General features: G+C 36.1%; 3 protein-coding genes and 1 long non-coding RNA gene across 4 annotated transcripts; 3 read left to right on the top strand and 1 right to left on the bottom strand.

Annotated features, from left to right (window-relative positions):
• Positions 1-2,193: 2,193 nt before the first annotated feature.
• On the bottom strand, positions 2,194-4,577 carry LOC17880036 (ABC transporter G family member 9). Its single transcript, XM_006285974.2, has 4 exons — positions 4,464-4,577; positions 3,470-4,274; positions 3,041-3,372; positions 2,194-2,950 (listed from the first exon to the last, which is right to left on the bottom strand). Exons 1-4 carry the CDS (start codon positions 4,575-4,577, stop codon positions 2,285-2,287), a joined length of 1,917 nt encoding a protein of 638 aa, XP_006286036.1. The 3' UTR covers positions 2,194-2,284.
• Positions 4,578-6,290: 1,713 nt separating this feature from the next.
• On the top strand, positions 6,291-7,114 carry LOC111829666. Its single transcript, XR_002833036.1, has 2 exons — positions 6,291-6,622; positions 6,744-7,114. It is a non-coding gene; the product is annotated as an uncharacterized LOC111829666 (long non-coding RNA).
• Positions 7,115-8,516: 1,402 nt separating this feature from the next.
• Positions 8,517-13,041, top strand: LOC17879783 (COP1-interacting protein 7). Its single transcript, XM_006282986.2, has 9 exons — positions 8,517-8,868; positions 8,968-9,141; positions 9,241-9,362; positions 9,456-9,493; positions 9,585-9,628; positions 9,729-9,881; positions 9,973-10,199; positions 10,308-11,761; positions 11,833-13,041. The coding sequence occupies exons 1-9, from the start codon at positions 8,810-8,812 to the stop codon at positions 12,727-12,729; spliced, it is 3,168 nt and encodes a 1,055-aa protein (XP_006283048.1). The 5' UTR covers positions 8,517-8,809; the 3' UTR covers positions 12,730-13,041.
• Positions 13,042-13,719: 678 nt separating this feature from the next.
• On the top strand, positions 13,720-14,866 carry LOC17879498. Its single transcript, XM_006284571.2, has 3 exons — positions 13,720-13,842; positions 13,944-14,149; positions 14,450-14,866. The coding sequence occupies exons 1-3, from the start codon at positions 13,753-13,755 to the stop codon at positions 14,673-14,675; spliced, it is 522 nt and encodes a 173-aa protein (XP_006284633.1). The 5' UTR covers positions 13,720-13,752; the 3' UTR covers positions 14,676-14,866.
• The last annotated feature ends 241 nt before the right edge of the window (positions 14,867-15,107 follow it).

Genomic DNA, 15,107 nt, shown 5'->3' with positions numbered 1-15,107 from the left:
GGAGAGTCAGAAAAATAAAAGAAGAAGCACTAACTTGTATATGTGACACATGAAAAAAATCTATTGAGTTTAAAAAAAAAACAAAAAAAAAAGAGAAGGCACTAATAGTAAGTAATAAGACGTTTTTATGAACAAAAATGTATTAGTCAGACACGCGTAGAAGGCATTTTCACGTTCGTGCGAAATGTACACGTGTTGGGAGAGTTAGGCAAGACTTCAATATAAGAATCAAAAAAGACAAAAAAAAAAAAAAGTGATAATAAAAGAGCAGAAAATATTGAACAAGTGTACAAAACTACAAAAATTCTAACTAAAATATATTTAACACGAGACACGTATATAGAGAGCTAGAAACATTAATACTTTTAAGATATATTTTTCCGTTACAGATGAATAAACTACGATTTTATTATATATTTAATTTTGATAAATAAAAATGTATAATTAGGGTTTCGTTCACTCAAGAAATACTAAAAATGGGCTGAGAAGTTGACAAGTGAAAACAATGGAGCAATGGACCATGCTGGAGAGGTCAGAGTAGCCTTTTATATAATTCATGTGTGACGCCCGATTCAAAGAACTCGATTCTTCTTGATAATTCTTTTTTCTCTTTAAACTATTATATTCTTTTCATTTCGTTTTCGATTGCTTTTTCGGATTTTAGATTTTAGTGAACGTGGAGAATTCTTGTTCATATAGAGAGAGGGACATGCTCACCCGTTTCTTGTATATATATATTAAGATACTAATTTCTGACTTATTAGCAAAAAAGCTACGACAAGTTTTGTTCAACGATTTGCATAACTGCATAATGTGTTGGATAGAAACTCGGCTGTCACTATTTAATTAGCTTATAATATTCTTATGATCCTGACAAATAATTATTGGTAGTGATATAGTTTTAATCATCTTACAAAAATAACATCTTAATTGACATAAATTTTATATGTTTGCGGCTCAAAATCACTGGTGAACATTTGAATCAGTTTAATATATAGAGAGTAGATATAAAATCGGACGAGTTCGACTTGAACAAACCATCTTTGATCTTGTGGTGATCGGTCCATGTTTCTGAAGATCATGGTCGTTTCTGATCTATCGTTGTGATCAGTCTTTGTGACCAATCAGAGTTGTATCAAAAACTTTATATATATGATTTTTATGGGTTGATTGTAATGTTAGCGTCTTCCTTTAATTTACGGAATGCCCCCAAACCTTAACCACAATATTCTCAATACATCTTAAACACACACACAAAGATAGACTCATGAGAACTCTACACGTATATGCATGGTCAATTGTTAAAGTATGTTTTCCTCTGTCAAGTTACATTGTTAAAGGCTTTAAAGAAGATAAGGTGATCACGAAGGTTTTATCGAAAAGAAACAAAAAAAGGCATGGCGCTTTCTAAATCCATTGCCTACTCACTTTACATGTGTGCATACATAATTGTTTCAACATTATTGAGTTAAGCAAAATCTGGACTATATAATTAATTCGACATTACGTACTCATAAATGATTCAGTGATGACTAATCCATTCTGAATTTTAGACTCTTCCGAAAAATTTATAGGTTGTAGCACCTAAACTATATAGAGATTGATGATTCTTATAATTAAGACCCTTTTACATGAATGATCCCACTATATAACACAATCTTCCAAAAATTACAAACTGTAACATGTATGTTTTAAATAAACTATAAAATATATATTTTTATTAAAAGTAGTTGATCAGTACATAACTTTGAAGTGTAAAATTGCAATATGTAGCTGAAACTAGAATTCTGAATAACTAAAGGCGACAAGTGGTACTAGCTACTACCAGCTACTAACTTTTTAAAGCCGTCTTCCTAATTTCCCTTTAAAAGAAACGCTTTGAACACTTGGTTTGTATCATAATATGAGAGTTTGTAATAAGGCGAGAGATAAAACCGCGTGAACTTAAATTTTCTTTAGGTTTATGAAATTAAATTGGAGTGACAACGTGTAACGTGTGTAAGACTGGGAGCAGAATACCAACAAGCAAACATTAAATTGTCTTTGAATTTTCCTTTTAAACACATACATAACATGTTCTTCACATTACTTACTTAGATTCTGATTTAACTTCTTTTTCAAGGACCACTTAAGCCGGACCAAATCAATCTCTCAAAATTTAATTGATTTATAACCCAAAAAAAAATTATTGCGACAAAAACTTATTGCTGTTATACATCCGTTCTTACGTACTCAAAAAAGTTCTAAAATATCCAAAACAAACTAAAAGTGGAGAATAATAGTATCAGCCGGATTTGGTCTTACCGATCCTCATCAAAGCGAGATAAGCAATAACTCTATAACCAACAAGCATCACAGCCAAAGCTAAGGCAGAGACCAATCCACTATGAAAACCTATATTCTTGATACCTTCAAAGTCACCAACATGACATTTCAACTTCCCATCGTCGCCACATGGATACAACTCATTCGCCGTGTACTGACCCAAAATCAGTAGTTTATAGGTATAGTAACCTATTGATACGTATTTAATCCAAGAGATAAAAACTGGAACATGTTGCACGTAGTATCCTCCTGCCAACAAAAACGTGAGCATTATGACTGATCCAAGCGTCGTGGCTGACTTCTGGTCCATAACTAGGGCGCCTAGGGCTAGTCCTAGCCCACCAGAGACAAGGACATGGACGAGGAGGACCAAAAGGGTCAAAAAAAAGTTTGCGGGGTGGTGGTTTAGACCGGCCATAAAATATGTAATCAAGACAAAACAACATGGAAGAATAAGCTCCATTGGTAGATCCCCGACAACTCGGGACATGAAGTAAGGCGAGAGCCTGTACATGCCCGAGGAGCGTTCTTTCTGTAGCATCGCTCGCTCTTGAGGAAATGTGAAGATTTGTTGGAAGAGAGGGAAGAATGCCCAGAAGGATGACATAAAGAATAACAATCCTATCTGCAACAATAAACCACAAGTATGGTCACTTCATGGATGTATATACATAATGACGCACACAAATGTGTATATTAATTTAAATCTAAATACCTGATCTTGTAAGCGAGAAAGTTTCGTTTGCCACCAAAGGAGACCACAAAGGATAGAGACGATAAATATCTGAGCAATCTTTATGCCAGAGAAAGAATCGTGACGCCTTTGCTTAAGGCCTCTCTGCAAAAGAACACAAAACTGCTGCCACCACGTCGTTGGCCATTCTCCAAAATGATTTGTCTCCACATGAGGATTCTCTATTGGTTTGTTAGAAAGATCATCTTGTCCTTCAAGATCAGTGATAACATTGTCCAACAGGTGTGTCTTGTAAAGCTCAACAAGAGCTGCCTTCAATGCCTCTGGTCTTTGGGATTCATCTGAACCAATACCTACAGGGTATAACATATGTGAGATTCAACAACGAGACACAAAATTTATAAAATGACCGCTTACTTGGGAGGCAAGATATCACAAGGAGAGGCTTACCGTTTGCAATGTCCAAGAGAAAGTCAGAGGGATTAATCCTTTCCACCGACGGGGAGTATCCACCGCTAGCGAAATAGTCCATAGCATTGGATCCAAGACCGAAGTAGATGGGATTACCTTCTGAAAGGAGTAGAAGCTTATCAAACATATAGAACAACCTACTAGAAGGTTGATGAATTGTGGTCACGACCGTTCTTCCACCACGAGCCAGTTCCCACAAAATTGATACGATCTTTTGAGCCGTGGTAGAGTCAAGACCAGAAGTAGGCTCATCAAGAAAGAGCAAACTAGGGTTTATAAGAATCTCTTGCCCTATACTAACCCTTTTCCTCTCACCACCGGAAACACCTCTCAAGAAGGGTCCTCCAATGATGGTATCCTTACATCTGTCTAGACCCAATTCAGTCATGACTGCCTTAGCTTGATTGATCTTCTCTTGTTTTTTAAAAGAATTGGGAAGCCGAAGAAGCGCGGTGAAGACTAGAGTTTCTGTAACGGTCAAGTGAGGGTAAAGAGCATCGTCTTGAGTCACGAAACCTGTAGTTCGCTTCACAGCTTTGGATAATGGCTTGTTGTTGTAAGATATGTTCCCTGTGAGCTTCCCTTTCCCTTCCCCAAGCCGTCCTCCTAAAGCCGTCAACAAGCTGGTCTTGCCACTCCCGGAAGGACCCAGCATAGCCAAGATCTCTCCCGGTTTAACGAACCCTGTCAAGCCTTTCAAGATGGTTCGCTCCTCGGTTTTGTGGTTGGTTCGGAAACAGCCATTTGGATCCTCCAGCTTCACCGTGTACACAAGATTCTCAAACTGCTCCAAAACATCAAGAACAAGATTGAATGAAAAGATCAGTCTTATTAAACATGTATATAGCCCCCTAAGAATGTGAAAAGTTCTCTTTCTTTTAATAAACAAATCAACACTTTTAACCTAAAGAACCAGTTTGTGTTATTCTCCATTGTATCTACCCTAAGTTAATATACGTAAGCAAAACATTACCTTTAAAGTAACAGGGTTATTAGCCTTTTTAAAGATTGAAAAAGGTAGGGATCGATCATCGTTGGTCTTGTCGATGGGGGCTTCAACATCCACAGAAACCTCTTGATTATCCATTCCCAACAATGATCGATCGATAAACCCTTAGTCGCAGTAGCTAAGGATTAAAAAGCTCACCGAATCACTTGAAACGAAATAATAAAAATATATGTAATTCTCAAGCTAGCTAGCTAGTACTAACCAAGAAAGTATATATTTGAGAAAACTGAATCGTGAATTGAAGGAGAAAAAAACTGATACGATGTATTTAGTTTTGTTGGAGTTGGGAGTTCTAGAGACGGAAGAAGACAAAACTAAAACTTTTAACTTTAATTTAATTTTCAGCTAAATATAATAAAAGAGAAATTAGGGTTCACGTAAGGCAAGTGAGAGAGAGTTTTAAGGATATATACAAGGAAGATTCTTTACAGAATGCTTCTGTTACTTAACACGCTTTTAATGTGGGATGTTTGTTTCGATCCGCCGATATAAATATATATTTATCATTTGATAAACAAATCAATTTGAGATTTTCTATTTTTTTTTTCTAACCAAAAATCACAACAATATTAATTTGCGTTATAATTCGATATATACGCAAGGTTCAGGAAATATAATAGGGGAGAGCTGTAAAAGGTTTTCTTTAATCTAAAAAGGAGAAATTAAATTGTAAAACCTAATAATATTTGTTTTATTTCATTATTGTTGGTCCGACAGTGTGGTTGGATCATTGTTCTATTTGTAAACCCTGAAATCACTAGTTATTATTAAACACACATACACCAATTTCTTCAATAGTTTAGATATGTGTGGATATATTATATCATCTAGTACCATAAGAAAAGAAAACAAACTGATAAACATAATGGCAAAAAGATGACGTCGGAAGCATGAAAGACAATGTAACCTCCACTTACGAAGTTAAAGGTGGGGGAATTCGCTAGTGAAACGTTAGGAATTGAGCATGCGATCATCCACTGAAAAAAATTGGTTATCCAAAGTTAACAATGACATGAATCTTTATGTATTCAAGATATATAGTTTTTTTTTCTGCTAAGATATTAGCAGTCTATATATGTATACTCAAAGGGAAATATGTTTGCACTGAGTAACATTTCTTAGTGAAAGTTTAATTTTTAGTGCTTAGACCTTTTCGATTGGATGAAAAGGCCATAACCCACATTTTCTCCACTCTTTATAATTAAGTGGTTTAATTTGTATGGAAAACAAGGTAATATTTAAATTTTGATTCGATTAAGTTTTCTCATTGGAGCTTGATATATATATACTATACAATTTACATACCTTGTTCTACAATATAATTTAATTTTCTACCAATCATGAGTAGTCGAATTTCACAACGATTTGACACTTATACAACATTTACATTATTTTTTTCAATGGAATAAAATGTATTGTACAAGTAGTATGAAACCGGATGTCGATTTTAAAATATTAAACAATAAGCATGAGATCATTTTACATTTTTACTTGTTTTTTTTCTCAAACCCGTTCTCTCATGTTATTTCATTATCTTTGTTTGTTCTAAAAAAAAAATTCAAAAAAGTATGAAAAAGATAAATGAAATAACTAATAACTTAAAATATAAAAGATCAAGAATCTTTTTCTCCATTCAAGCTAAGGATTAAATTTATAAAAGAAAACACAAGCGAATCCGCTGGACAAGTCAGAGAGTTATGAAACAACATCTTTGATGACCGTTAGCTGAGTCAACTTCCGGTGGTTGCAACCCCCACATAAAATCAAGAAAATAGTCCAAATATTTTACGGTCACAGCTCTTCTACAGTTCTACTTATCTCTCAGAAAAATCCTATAACCACAACTTCTCTCAAGTATCTGAGTTTATCATCGAAGACACATTTGGGAGATGCAAAGGAGAAGAAGTGGGAATAATGATAGCCGAGACGGGAATGGTGATGGTAGGTGTTTTGGGATTATGGGCACGCTTTGTCCGACAGCCTCTACTTGAATTCACCGGAGAAGTGATAGATGTTATCTCCCAAGTCGTGTTGAGGATGTGTCGACCAGATACAACTTCTTATACTCCTCTTTCTTCTACTACTAATTAACAACCGTACCCTCCTCCTTCCATCACAACAAGGTGATAACATTTTTAATCCATATCGGAAAAATATACATATAGCTTTTTAATTAACTTTTATTTGTAGGTTCTCAACTCTATATATATGTTTATATTTTGTATTTTTCTTTTGAATGTTAAGACTCCTAATCAACAAAAAGGAAAGCTATTAACGTGCTCTCGCCCGTGTCCCTCTCTAGACATGTGGTTTATATGGTTAATTACCTGAAAGCTCAAACGCAATAGAGTACTAGCTAGTGAGAGCATCGTAAGAGGCTTGGTAGCTAGAGACCAATTGTAGGTGATGCTGCATATATGCAATATATTTGTAAATTATATTGATGAGCAAAGGTTACAAATCGCAAACCATATGTGATTAAATAATCAGCTACATCAGAAGAAGATGTGTTCTCCTAAGCTGATCATACATAATTAGCAGGTGTAAGCTCAAACTTTTGTATTTTTTACTTTAATTCAAGGCCTATCATGAGTAAAATACATTGATTTGAGTAACAAATAATCTGGTGAGACCACAAAAAAGTTGTAAACATTTAACTTTGTTTTCAATATAATGTAAATCTAACAAAAACACAAGAAATGTAATAATGAAACATTCGTTTCTGCATAACCTTTGACAAGAAGTATAAGAAGATAATAGTTAGCTACGATTGATCAATCACGTGACCCACATTAGTATTAATCATGAATACTTAATCATTTCTTATAATTATTACAAACACAACTTCAGTGTGACTATTCTTGGGTTGGTTCCTACAAGTGGTTATACCTTTTTGACGATAATCTTGTGATATTAATTAATGAAAGCATATGTTCTAACTAACAATGGAAAATTTTCTGGTGACTGGCCACTTTACAATCATTAATGATTATAATTTCCAACCTTACATAACTTATCAAATTAAACAAATATAAATTTTCTATAAAATCTGAGATGTGTAGGTTCAACTATCATAATGTAACATAAAAGAGCTAAATCTGCATCATATATATATTTTTTTATATACAACTATTCAAGAAATTTTGAACGTAGACTTTAGAACAATCATAATGTAACATATGTAACTAAGAACTTTTTATCAATGTATCTTGCGCAATAATGTCGCCCCATTCTCCACCTCACATGGTTAGAACATATTCAAATACTTATAAAAATCATTGTATATTTCGATTGTCTCCCCTCCAAGCTAAGACAAATCATGTAATTAGTAAACATCACAAAACTTCACACTGTCATTTCTGCGACTATCATTTGAGTAACTGTTACTATCATTTGTCTCTCTTCGCACCCAAGTTTTTGACATGTGACATGTCAACTAACACTTTCATTTCCAACAAAATATTTGTTTATTAATAGGAATTATAATATACTACTATTTCCATATAATTTACGAACATTTTTATGTTGTAATGTAAATAAACCTCACTATTTGTGCCATCACAAATACAAAACCTGAATCTTGGTACTTGGGACTATACCGAACTTCCATGGAAATGCACCAGTCGATGTGAATGAAATATACTACTATCTTTTAAGAAGAAATAACAAAACAAAAGAAGAAAAAAAGTGGACTGAACAATTCGTGAAACTATAAGGATGTCTACCAACTTACTCAATGGTATGCAAAAGTGAAAACAAGGTAGACATGCATTGGTAGACGAAACAACAAGTCTCCTTGATGCCAACTTAGTTTCGAGGTCTCGTATGGATGATAATGTGAAGATGAAATATTTTGTAATTTTGCAAACGTTTGGCAAAGATTAATGAAAACAATTACTAGTACTGTTGACGTATAGAGAATCTAGAATATGTGTCTACCGGTTGAAGTGGGTGTGTCGGCGTAGAGAACGAAGGGACCCCTAAATTGATAAATTTTATTAAGAAAATAAAGTGAGAAAAAAAAAGAATCAAAAAACCTCTCCTCTCTCCTCCTCTTGTTCATGTGAATGTCTGAGCCTGAGCTTCTTCAATGCATGTGCTCTCGCTTCTGGATCTCAATTAGTTTCTTATTACAGCTTTTTCTTCACTCTCTTCTCTATCCCTTAGCTGTCACGAAACATTCTCTTTCACTCTTCCCTCTCTCCACATAAAAATCTCAATTCTATCAACATTCTTCAACACCTTAAGTTTACCCATTCTTGTCTCTACAGACAAAAAAAAACAATTGAATTTGTTTTGTGGGTTCTTTAATGGATCCAAGAACAAGACTTGACTATGCTCTGTTTCAGCTCACACCCACCAGAACAAGGTACTTTGCAAACAAAACCCATTTTTTAGTTTTTATTTAACACAGGTCTTATATGTTATGTTGATGATTCTCTAACTTTTGTTGTCTCTGTTGTCAAAGATGTGAGCTTGTGATTTTCTATGGTGGCGAGAATGAGAAGCTTGCTTCTGGGATATTTCAACCGTTCGTTACACATCTCAAGAGCGTTAGAGATCAGATTTCTAAAGGTGGATACTCTGTTACTCTCCGTCCTTCCTCCGCCGTTCCTTGGTTCACTAAAGTGACCCTTCAGAGGTAAAGCGTTGCCGTCTCCGTGAAAAAGTAACCAACTTTATTTCATGAACCCTAAAATTTGATGATTTTTTTTTGTTTTTTTCCGATTTTGGGGAAAAGATTTGTGAGATTCGTGACCACTCCTGAGGTTCTTGAGAGGTCTGTTACATTAGAGAAGGAAATTGAGCAGATCGAGGATTCGATTCAGTCTAATGCAGCCGCCATTGCAGGCGAAGCTGAAGGTATTTTTGGTCACAAATTTGGTCAATTTCTACAGAGTATTATAAAAAAAATTCGATATTTTGTCAACATTGTGTAATCTGATCCTTATATAGGAAATGAGTCTTCTCAGAGGTCTACGGCTTTGTCAAAGGTGAGTATTTTTTTTCTTTCACTCTCGTTTATGCCAAAATTAGAGTTATTGGCTTAATTATTCAATTGTACTTGGCTCTGTTTATGTGTAGACAAAAGGGGAAACTGATGGAGACACTGTGGAAGAAAATTCTAAGTAAGTTTTTAGTAGTCTTTTCTTTATGATCCTGTTGCGTTTTGTTTATTGGTTATGTGAAGTTTGTTGATTCTGATAAGTGGTGAAATCAATGGAATAGGGTTGGTCTTCAGCGTGTGCTTGAGAATCGCAAAGCGGCTTTGTGCAAAGAGCAAGCTATGGCTTATGCCCGAGCTTTGGTTGTTGGCTTTGAATTGGACTATATGGATGACCTTTTTTCTTTCGCTGATGCTTTTGGAGCTTCGCGTTTAAGGTATGTAGCTAAGCTGTTCGTTTCACTGTATTGTCTGTGGGCACTTGTAATGAGTATTATGAATGAATTAGTGTTTTCATTTTTCCCCCAGGGAAGCTTGTGTTAACTTTGTGGACTTGTGCAAGAGAAAGAATGAAGATAGAATGTGGGTTGACCAAATCACGGCTATGCAAGCATTTCCTAGGCCTGAATTATCGTTCATGGGTGACTCTGGGATCGTACTCGCTGGCGAAGAGAATGATTTGTTGAATGCTACAAACGTAAAACATGGAAACTCCATGGATGCCTCGAGCCAGGGCAGCTTTGAGGCTAGCCAAGGTCCTTATAAGCATTAATTCTGTTGATTTCATTAGCTGTTTCTTGGATTTGTTTTCTTTCTGGGGGTTATTGGTTAGTAAATAAAGCCGAATTAACTGTATTGTGCAGAAGGGAGAGCTCAAATGGTAATGCCATGGCCAAACCAGTTTCCTCAGTACATGCAGAACTTCCAAGGACATGGGTATCCACCTCCTTATATGTTTCCGGGTATGCAAGGCCAGACACCATATTTCCCTGGGAATATGCAATGGCCCGTAAATATGGGAGATGTGGAGTCAAATGACAAGTCTTCCAAAAAGAAAAAGAAGAAGAAGAAGAAAAAGAAGTCAAAGCAAGATGAATCTACTGAGCCAAGCGATGATTCCAGTGTTGAGACCAAATCAGAAGACAGAAATGAAGGAAAGAAACAATCCAGGAAAGTGGTTATCCGCAACATAAATTATATAACTTCAAAGAGGAATGGAGCGAAGGAGAGCGATTCAGAGGAGTCTGAAGAAGAAGAAGAAGAAGGGTTTGTAGATGGAGATTCCATCAAACAGCAAGTAGAAGAAGCTATTGGCTCACTAGAGAGACGGCACAAATCAACTTCGCGCCGTCAGAGGAAAAACAAAAGTCACAACGATGATGATGATGATTCAAGTAACAAGGAAACTAAGGGGAATGATAATTGGAATGCCTTCCAGAATCTTTTATTGAAAGACAATGATTCGGATCCAGAAGAACCACTACGAACATCATCATCTGCGTTAAACATGGAGTCTGAAGTTGTGAGAAAGAGAGAGCCGCCTTCGGATGATTCGTTCCTGCTTGCAAATGGGAATGAGGATTGGGGAACAGAAACCAGCATTAAGAAATTAGATGCAGGTGAGAATGGTCGGATGATAAGGAGAGGGAATAACTATGATGACGAGATGTTGAATCCAGGTAGAAGTGATGAATCAAGAAGCTATTCGCAGGCAGAGATGTCGATTTATGATGGGAAGCTCAGAGCCAGAAATGAGGCAGAGGATGACTGGTTCATACGTAACCAAGCAGGTCCAGAAACAGATCCAAGTCTTGTCAAAACATTTGTAGGAGACCAATTCCACTTAAATAAGAGCAGTGAAAGGGATGTTCTGACCGATGACTCGTTCATGATCCATTCTCGTGTTGAGGGCCAAGTAGAAGAGTCCCAGTTAAGGACTGACATCATGGACTCAGATGTTTACGGAACCACCCAGCAAGAAAATAATGCCTCAGAGATCACTCCGCATGAGCCAGATGACCTTTTCATGGTTCTTGGACGAGAACAAGATGTTGAACCTACATTGTTACCATGGACCCCTGAAATTGACTACGAGACTAACACATTAGCTCAAAAAACAAGCAAAATCGATATGGAAACTGCCACAAAGGCCTCTGCAGGTGAAAAAATCTCAGATGGTAAAGAAAAGAAGAGTCGTGGTATTTCCAAGGGGAAAGATGCAAAGTCAAGGGCATCTAGTAGACCGGACCCAGCATCAAAAGCCAATAGACCTGCTTGGGGAAGTAGAGCTGCTGTCTCCAAGACAAAATCCCAGATGGTAATTTCTATCACCACTTTTTGTCTTTCTTAATTAGTTTCCTTTTCTCATCTGGATTTGGTTTTTGATAGGAGGAAGAGAGAAGGAAGAGAATGGAAGAACTTTTAATTCAGAGGCAAAAAAGAATTGCAGAGAAGAGTTCTGGTGGTGGTGTATCCAAGAAAACTCCTCCTGCGACCAAAACAGTGAAGAGCTCAGTAAAGAACGAGAAGATCCCAGAAGCCGTGCAGTCAAAGGCTATGCCCGTACTGAGAAGTTCAACCATTGAGCGCCTTGCTGTTGCTCGGACCGCTCCAAAGGAGCCACAACCAAAACCAGTAATCAAAAGACCATCAAAACCGTTAGGAAACAAGACAGAGAAAGCTCAGGACAAGAAAACGAGTAAAGCAGGTCCATCTGATGCAAAAAGTCTGGACCTTTCTCGTGACCCGAGTCTCGAAATCAAGGAAACGGTGGTAGAAGATTCACAGTCTTACTTATCCGTGAAGCAAGTCGAAGACCTTCCTGCTGCTGCTGCTGCTGCAGCTGATGACGATTTCAAAGATATTAAAGAGTTACATAGCTTGCCATCAGAAGAAACTGCTAGAGTAAACAATGGACCAAATGAAATCATAGCCGATGCAACCAATCATCAGAAAGTACAAGATCAGACGAGAACCGATGATCAGGAAACAGTAAAGAAGTCAACTGTATCTGAAGATAAGCAAATTGACCATTATTCGGAGGATGTTGGAGAAGTCCAGGTTTCACAGGCAAAACCAGCGTCTCCGAAGAAGTCAGTGACATTCTCAGAGACAAACATGGAGGAGAAGTATTATTTCTCGCCAGCGGCCTCAGAGATTGACGTGTCGACACCGCCGGTGACTGAAGCAGATCACTCGAGGAAGAAATGGAACAGTGAAGAGACGTCTCCCAAGGCAACGGCTAAAGTTTTCAGGAAGCTTCTTATGTTCGGAAGAAAAAAGTAAAATTGGAGTTTAGAATTCTTCTCCGGATTCATCATCATCAACTCTGTTTTGAGAATGTTGAGTATAGTTTGAAAATCCCGGTTTCATATTTTTCATCTTTTATTCTTTAAAATTTTTCTTGTGTGATATTAAATACTATTTTTTTCGTTATCGGTTTGATTTGTGTCTGTTTATATTTACTTTGTTGATGTGTTGTTTATACTTCATAGCATTGAAAGTGGACACTGGATTGTGAGAAATTGGTTTGGTGAGTTTGAATAATGTAAGATTCTTTTGGATTTTTGTAACTAATAAAGCTATTTGATTGATGAATGGAGATGAGATATCGTTAATTATATGAAACTATTGTAATTCTTAAAAGAAATAATTCTTTCTTTCTCCTGAAAATTCGGTGAGATGATTCTTCAAATGTACGCATTTGGTTCTGTTAGATTGTAACACAAGCTTTCTTCGGTTTTTTTTTTTGTTTTGTTTAATCTTTTATTTTGGTAACATGTTCTCATCAAGTGGGAATCTAATTCCCCACGTTATATCTTTTCATATTCTAAGTCTTTTTTTCAAGCTGTTCTCCATTTTGAGATTTAGTCACGATCAAAAATTTAAGAATTTTGATTATTCCTTCACGTAAGTTTTATAGAAATTATACTTTTAACAAAAAGAGTTCATCTTTTTAATGCTATTTTAGTAAGATACAGCTCAATATATGTGCTTTTCGTTTGTCATAAACAACAGAAGATTCTCCCACAAGGAAGCTCTGTTACTATCTTTTGCACTAAGCATCCGAGACTAGACTGTCTACCATATATTCCTATTTTTCCCAGTTTATTAGATAAACTTTTCCAATACACAAAAGTAATTTTTATAGAACAATTTGAATAAATAAATAAAGGTGAAATACACACTTCAAAGAAATGGTAACGTGTCTTTTTCCATTAGGCGAGACGATCCAATCTGAGCAAACAAAGTTGTCTTTATATCTAAAGAAACACTTTGTGAGAACGAGAGAGAGAGTAAGGTGAGTCCATGGCGTCGAAGATTGTCTCAGCCATAGTCTTTGTGTTCAACCTCGTTGCCTTTGGTTTAGCCGTTGCTGCTGAACAAAGACGTAGCACTGTGAGTCACATCACATCTTTAAGAAAATATGTTATTTGAACAAGATGATAATGTGATATCTATCTTCATATTTTGAAGTTCAATTTTGTTTTGTGGCGCAGGCAAGGGTTGTGCAGGACGCTGAGGTGCAATACAACTACTGTGTGTATGATTCGGACAGAGCCACAGGGTATGGAGTTGGAGCCTTTTTGTTCTCAGTGGCTAGCCAACTCCTTATCATGTTCGTTAGCCGTTGCTTCTGCTGTGGAAAGCCTCTCAAGCCTGGCGGTTCACGCGCTCTGGCCCTAGTTCTCTTCATTGTCAGCTGGTAAGTTATAAACTCTTTTGTTATTGCTACTCAGTAAGTTCATACCAATCCACATAATCTAATGATCAGCTTACAAATATTCATTCTTTTCCAAAACACAAGTGTTTCCAAAATTCAAATCTAAAATTACCAAGCATCTTAATTCGTTACAAAACCAAAACGTGTTAATAATCCGATGGTGCTTCTATCTATCACTGAACTAAGAAAATGCAAAAAGAATATTCACAAACAAAGAAATGGAAATTGTGCTAATTTGTTATACGTTCTGACTGTTTTGTTGGGTCAAAAAAACAAAAACAGGATGTTCTTCTTGATAGCGGAGATATGTCTTTTAGCTGGATCGGTGGAGAATGCATACCACACAAAGTACAGGACAATGTTCATGGACAATCCTCCTGATTGCCAAACTCTTCGTAAGGGCGTCTTCGCTGCAGGCGCCTCATTTGTCTTCTTCAATGCTATTGTCTCTCAGTTTTACTATTTCTTCTATTCCTCTGCTGCTGAGGCCTCCCTTTCACCTTACTAATTCTTAACCAACATATAAATTTTTTTGTTTCCCTTTTTTCCTTTGTGCTATGTGATATGCTGATATCATATTTTCTTGTTTTTTAATGTATGACTGCAAAATTGTTTGAAACTAAGGGTACAACTACACTATGAGTTTTGTAGATTGATTTGTATGGTTATTGAATGGAAATGTTGTTTTTAATAAGGTCAGAGATGTGATATATATCCCCATGTATTATTTGACAACTTAGACCTTTAATTTGTGGGATGTTCATTTTGAATTCAATCCTAAATCTTTTTGATTCTCGATCAAATTTCATACGCTAAATGTCAATTAGATTGGAATTTATATACCCAATTATTCTTTGATGAGAAAAGAATATATATATATTAAGTTTCAATCCTTTTTAATTCCGAGCAAAACTATGGTTATCAAAAGACAAATTATCCG

The sequence above is a fragment of the Capsella rubella genome, unplaced genomic scaffold (assembly GCF_000375325.1).
Source record: "Capsella rubella cultivar Monte Gargano unplaced genomic scaffold, Caprub1_0 scaffold_7, whole genome shotgun sequence".
NCBI classification, from domain to species: Eukaryota; Viridiplantae; Streptophyta; class Magnoliopsida; order Brassicales; family Brassicaceae; genus Capsella; species Capsella rubella.
The sequence above is the reverse complement of the archived record's forward strand: the minus strand, read 5'-3'. Positions and strand labels throughout refer to the sequence as shown.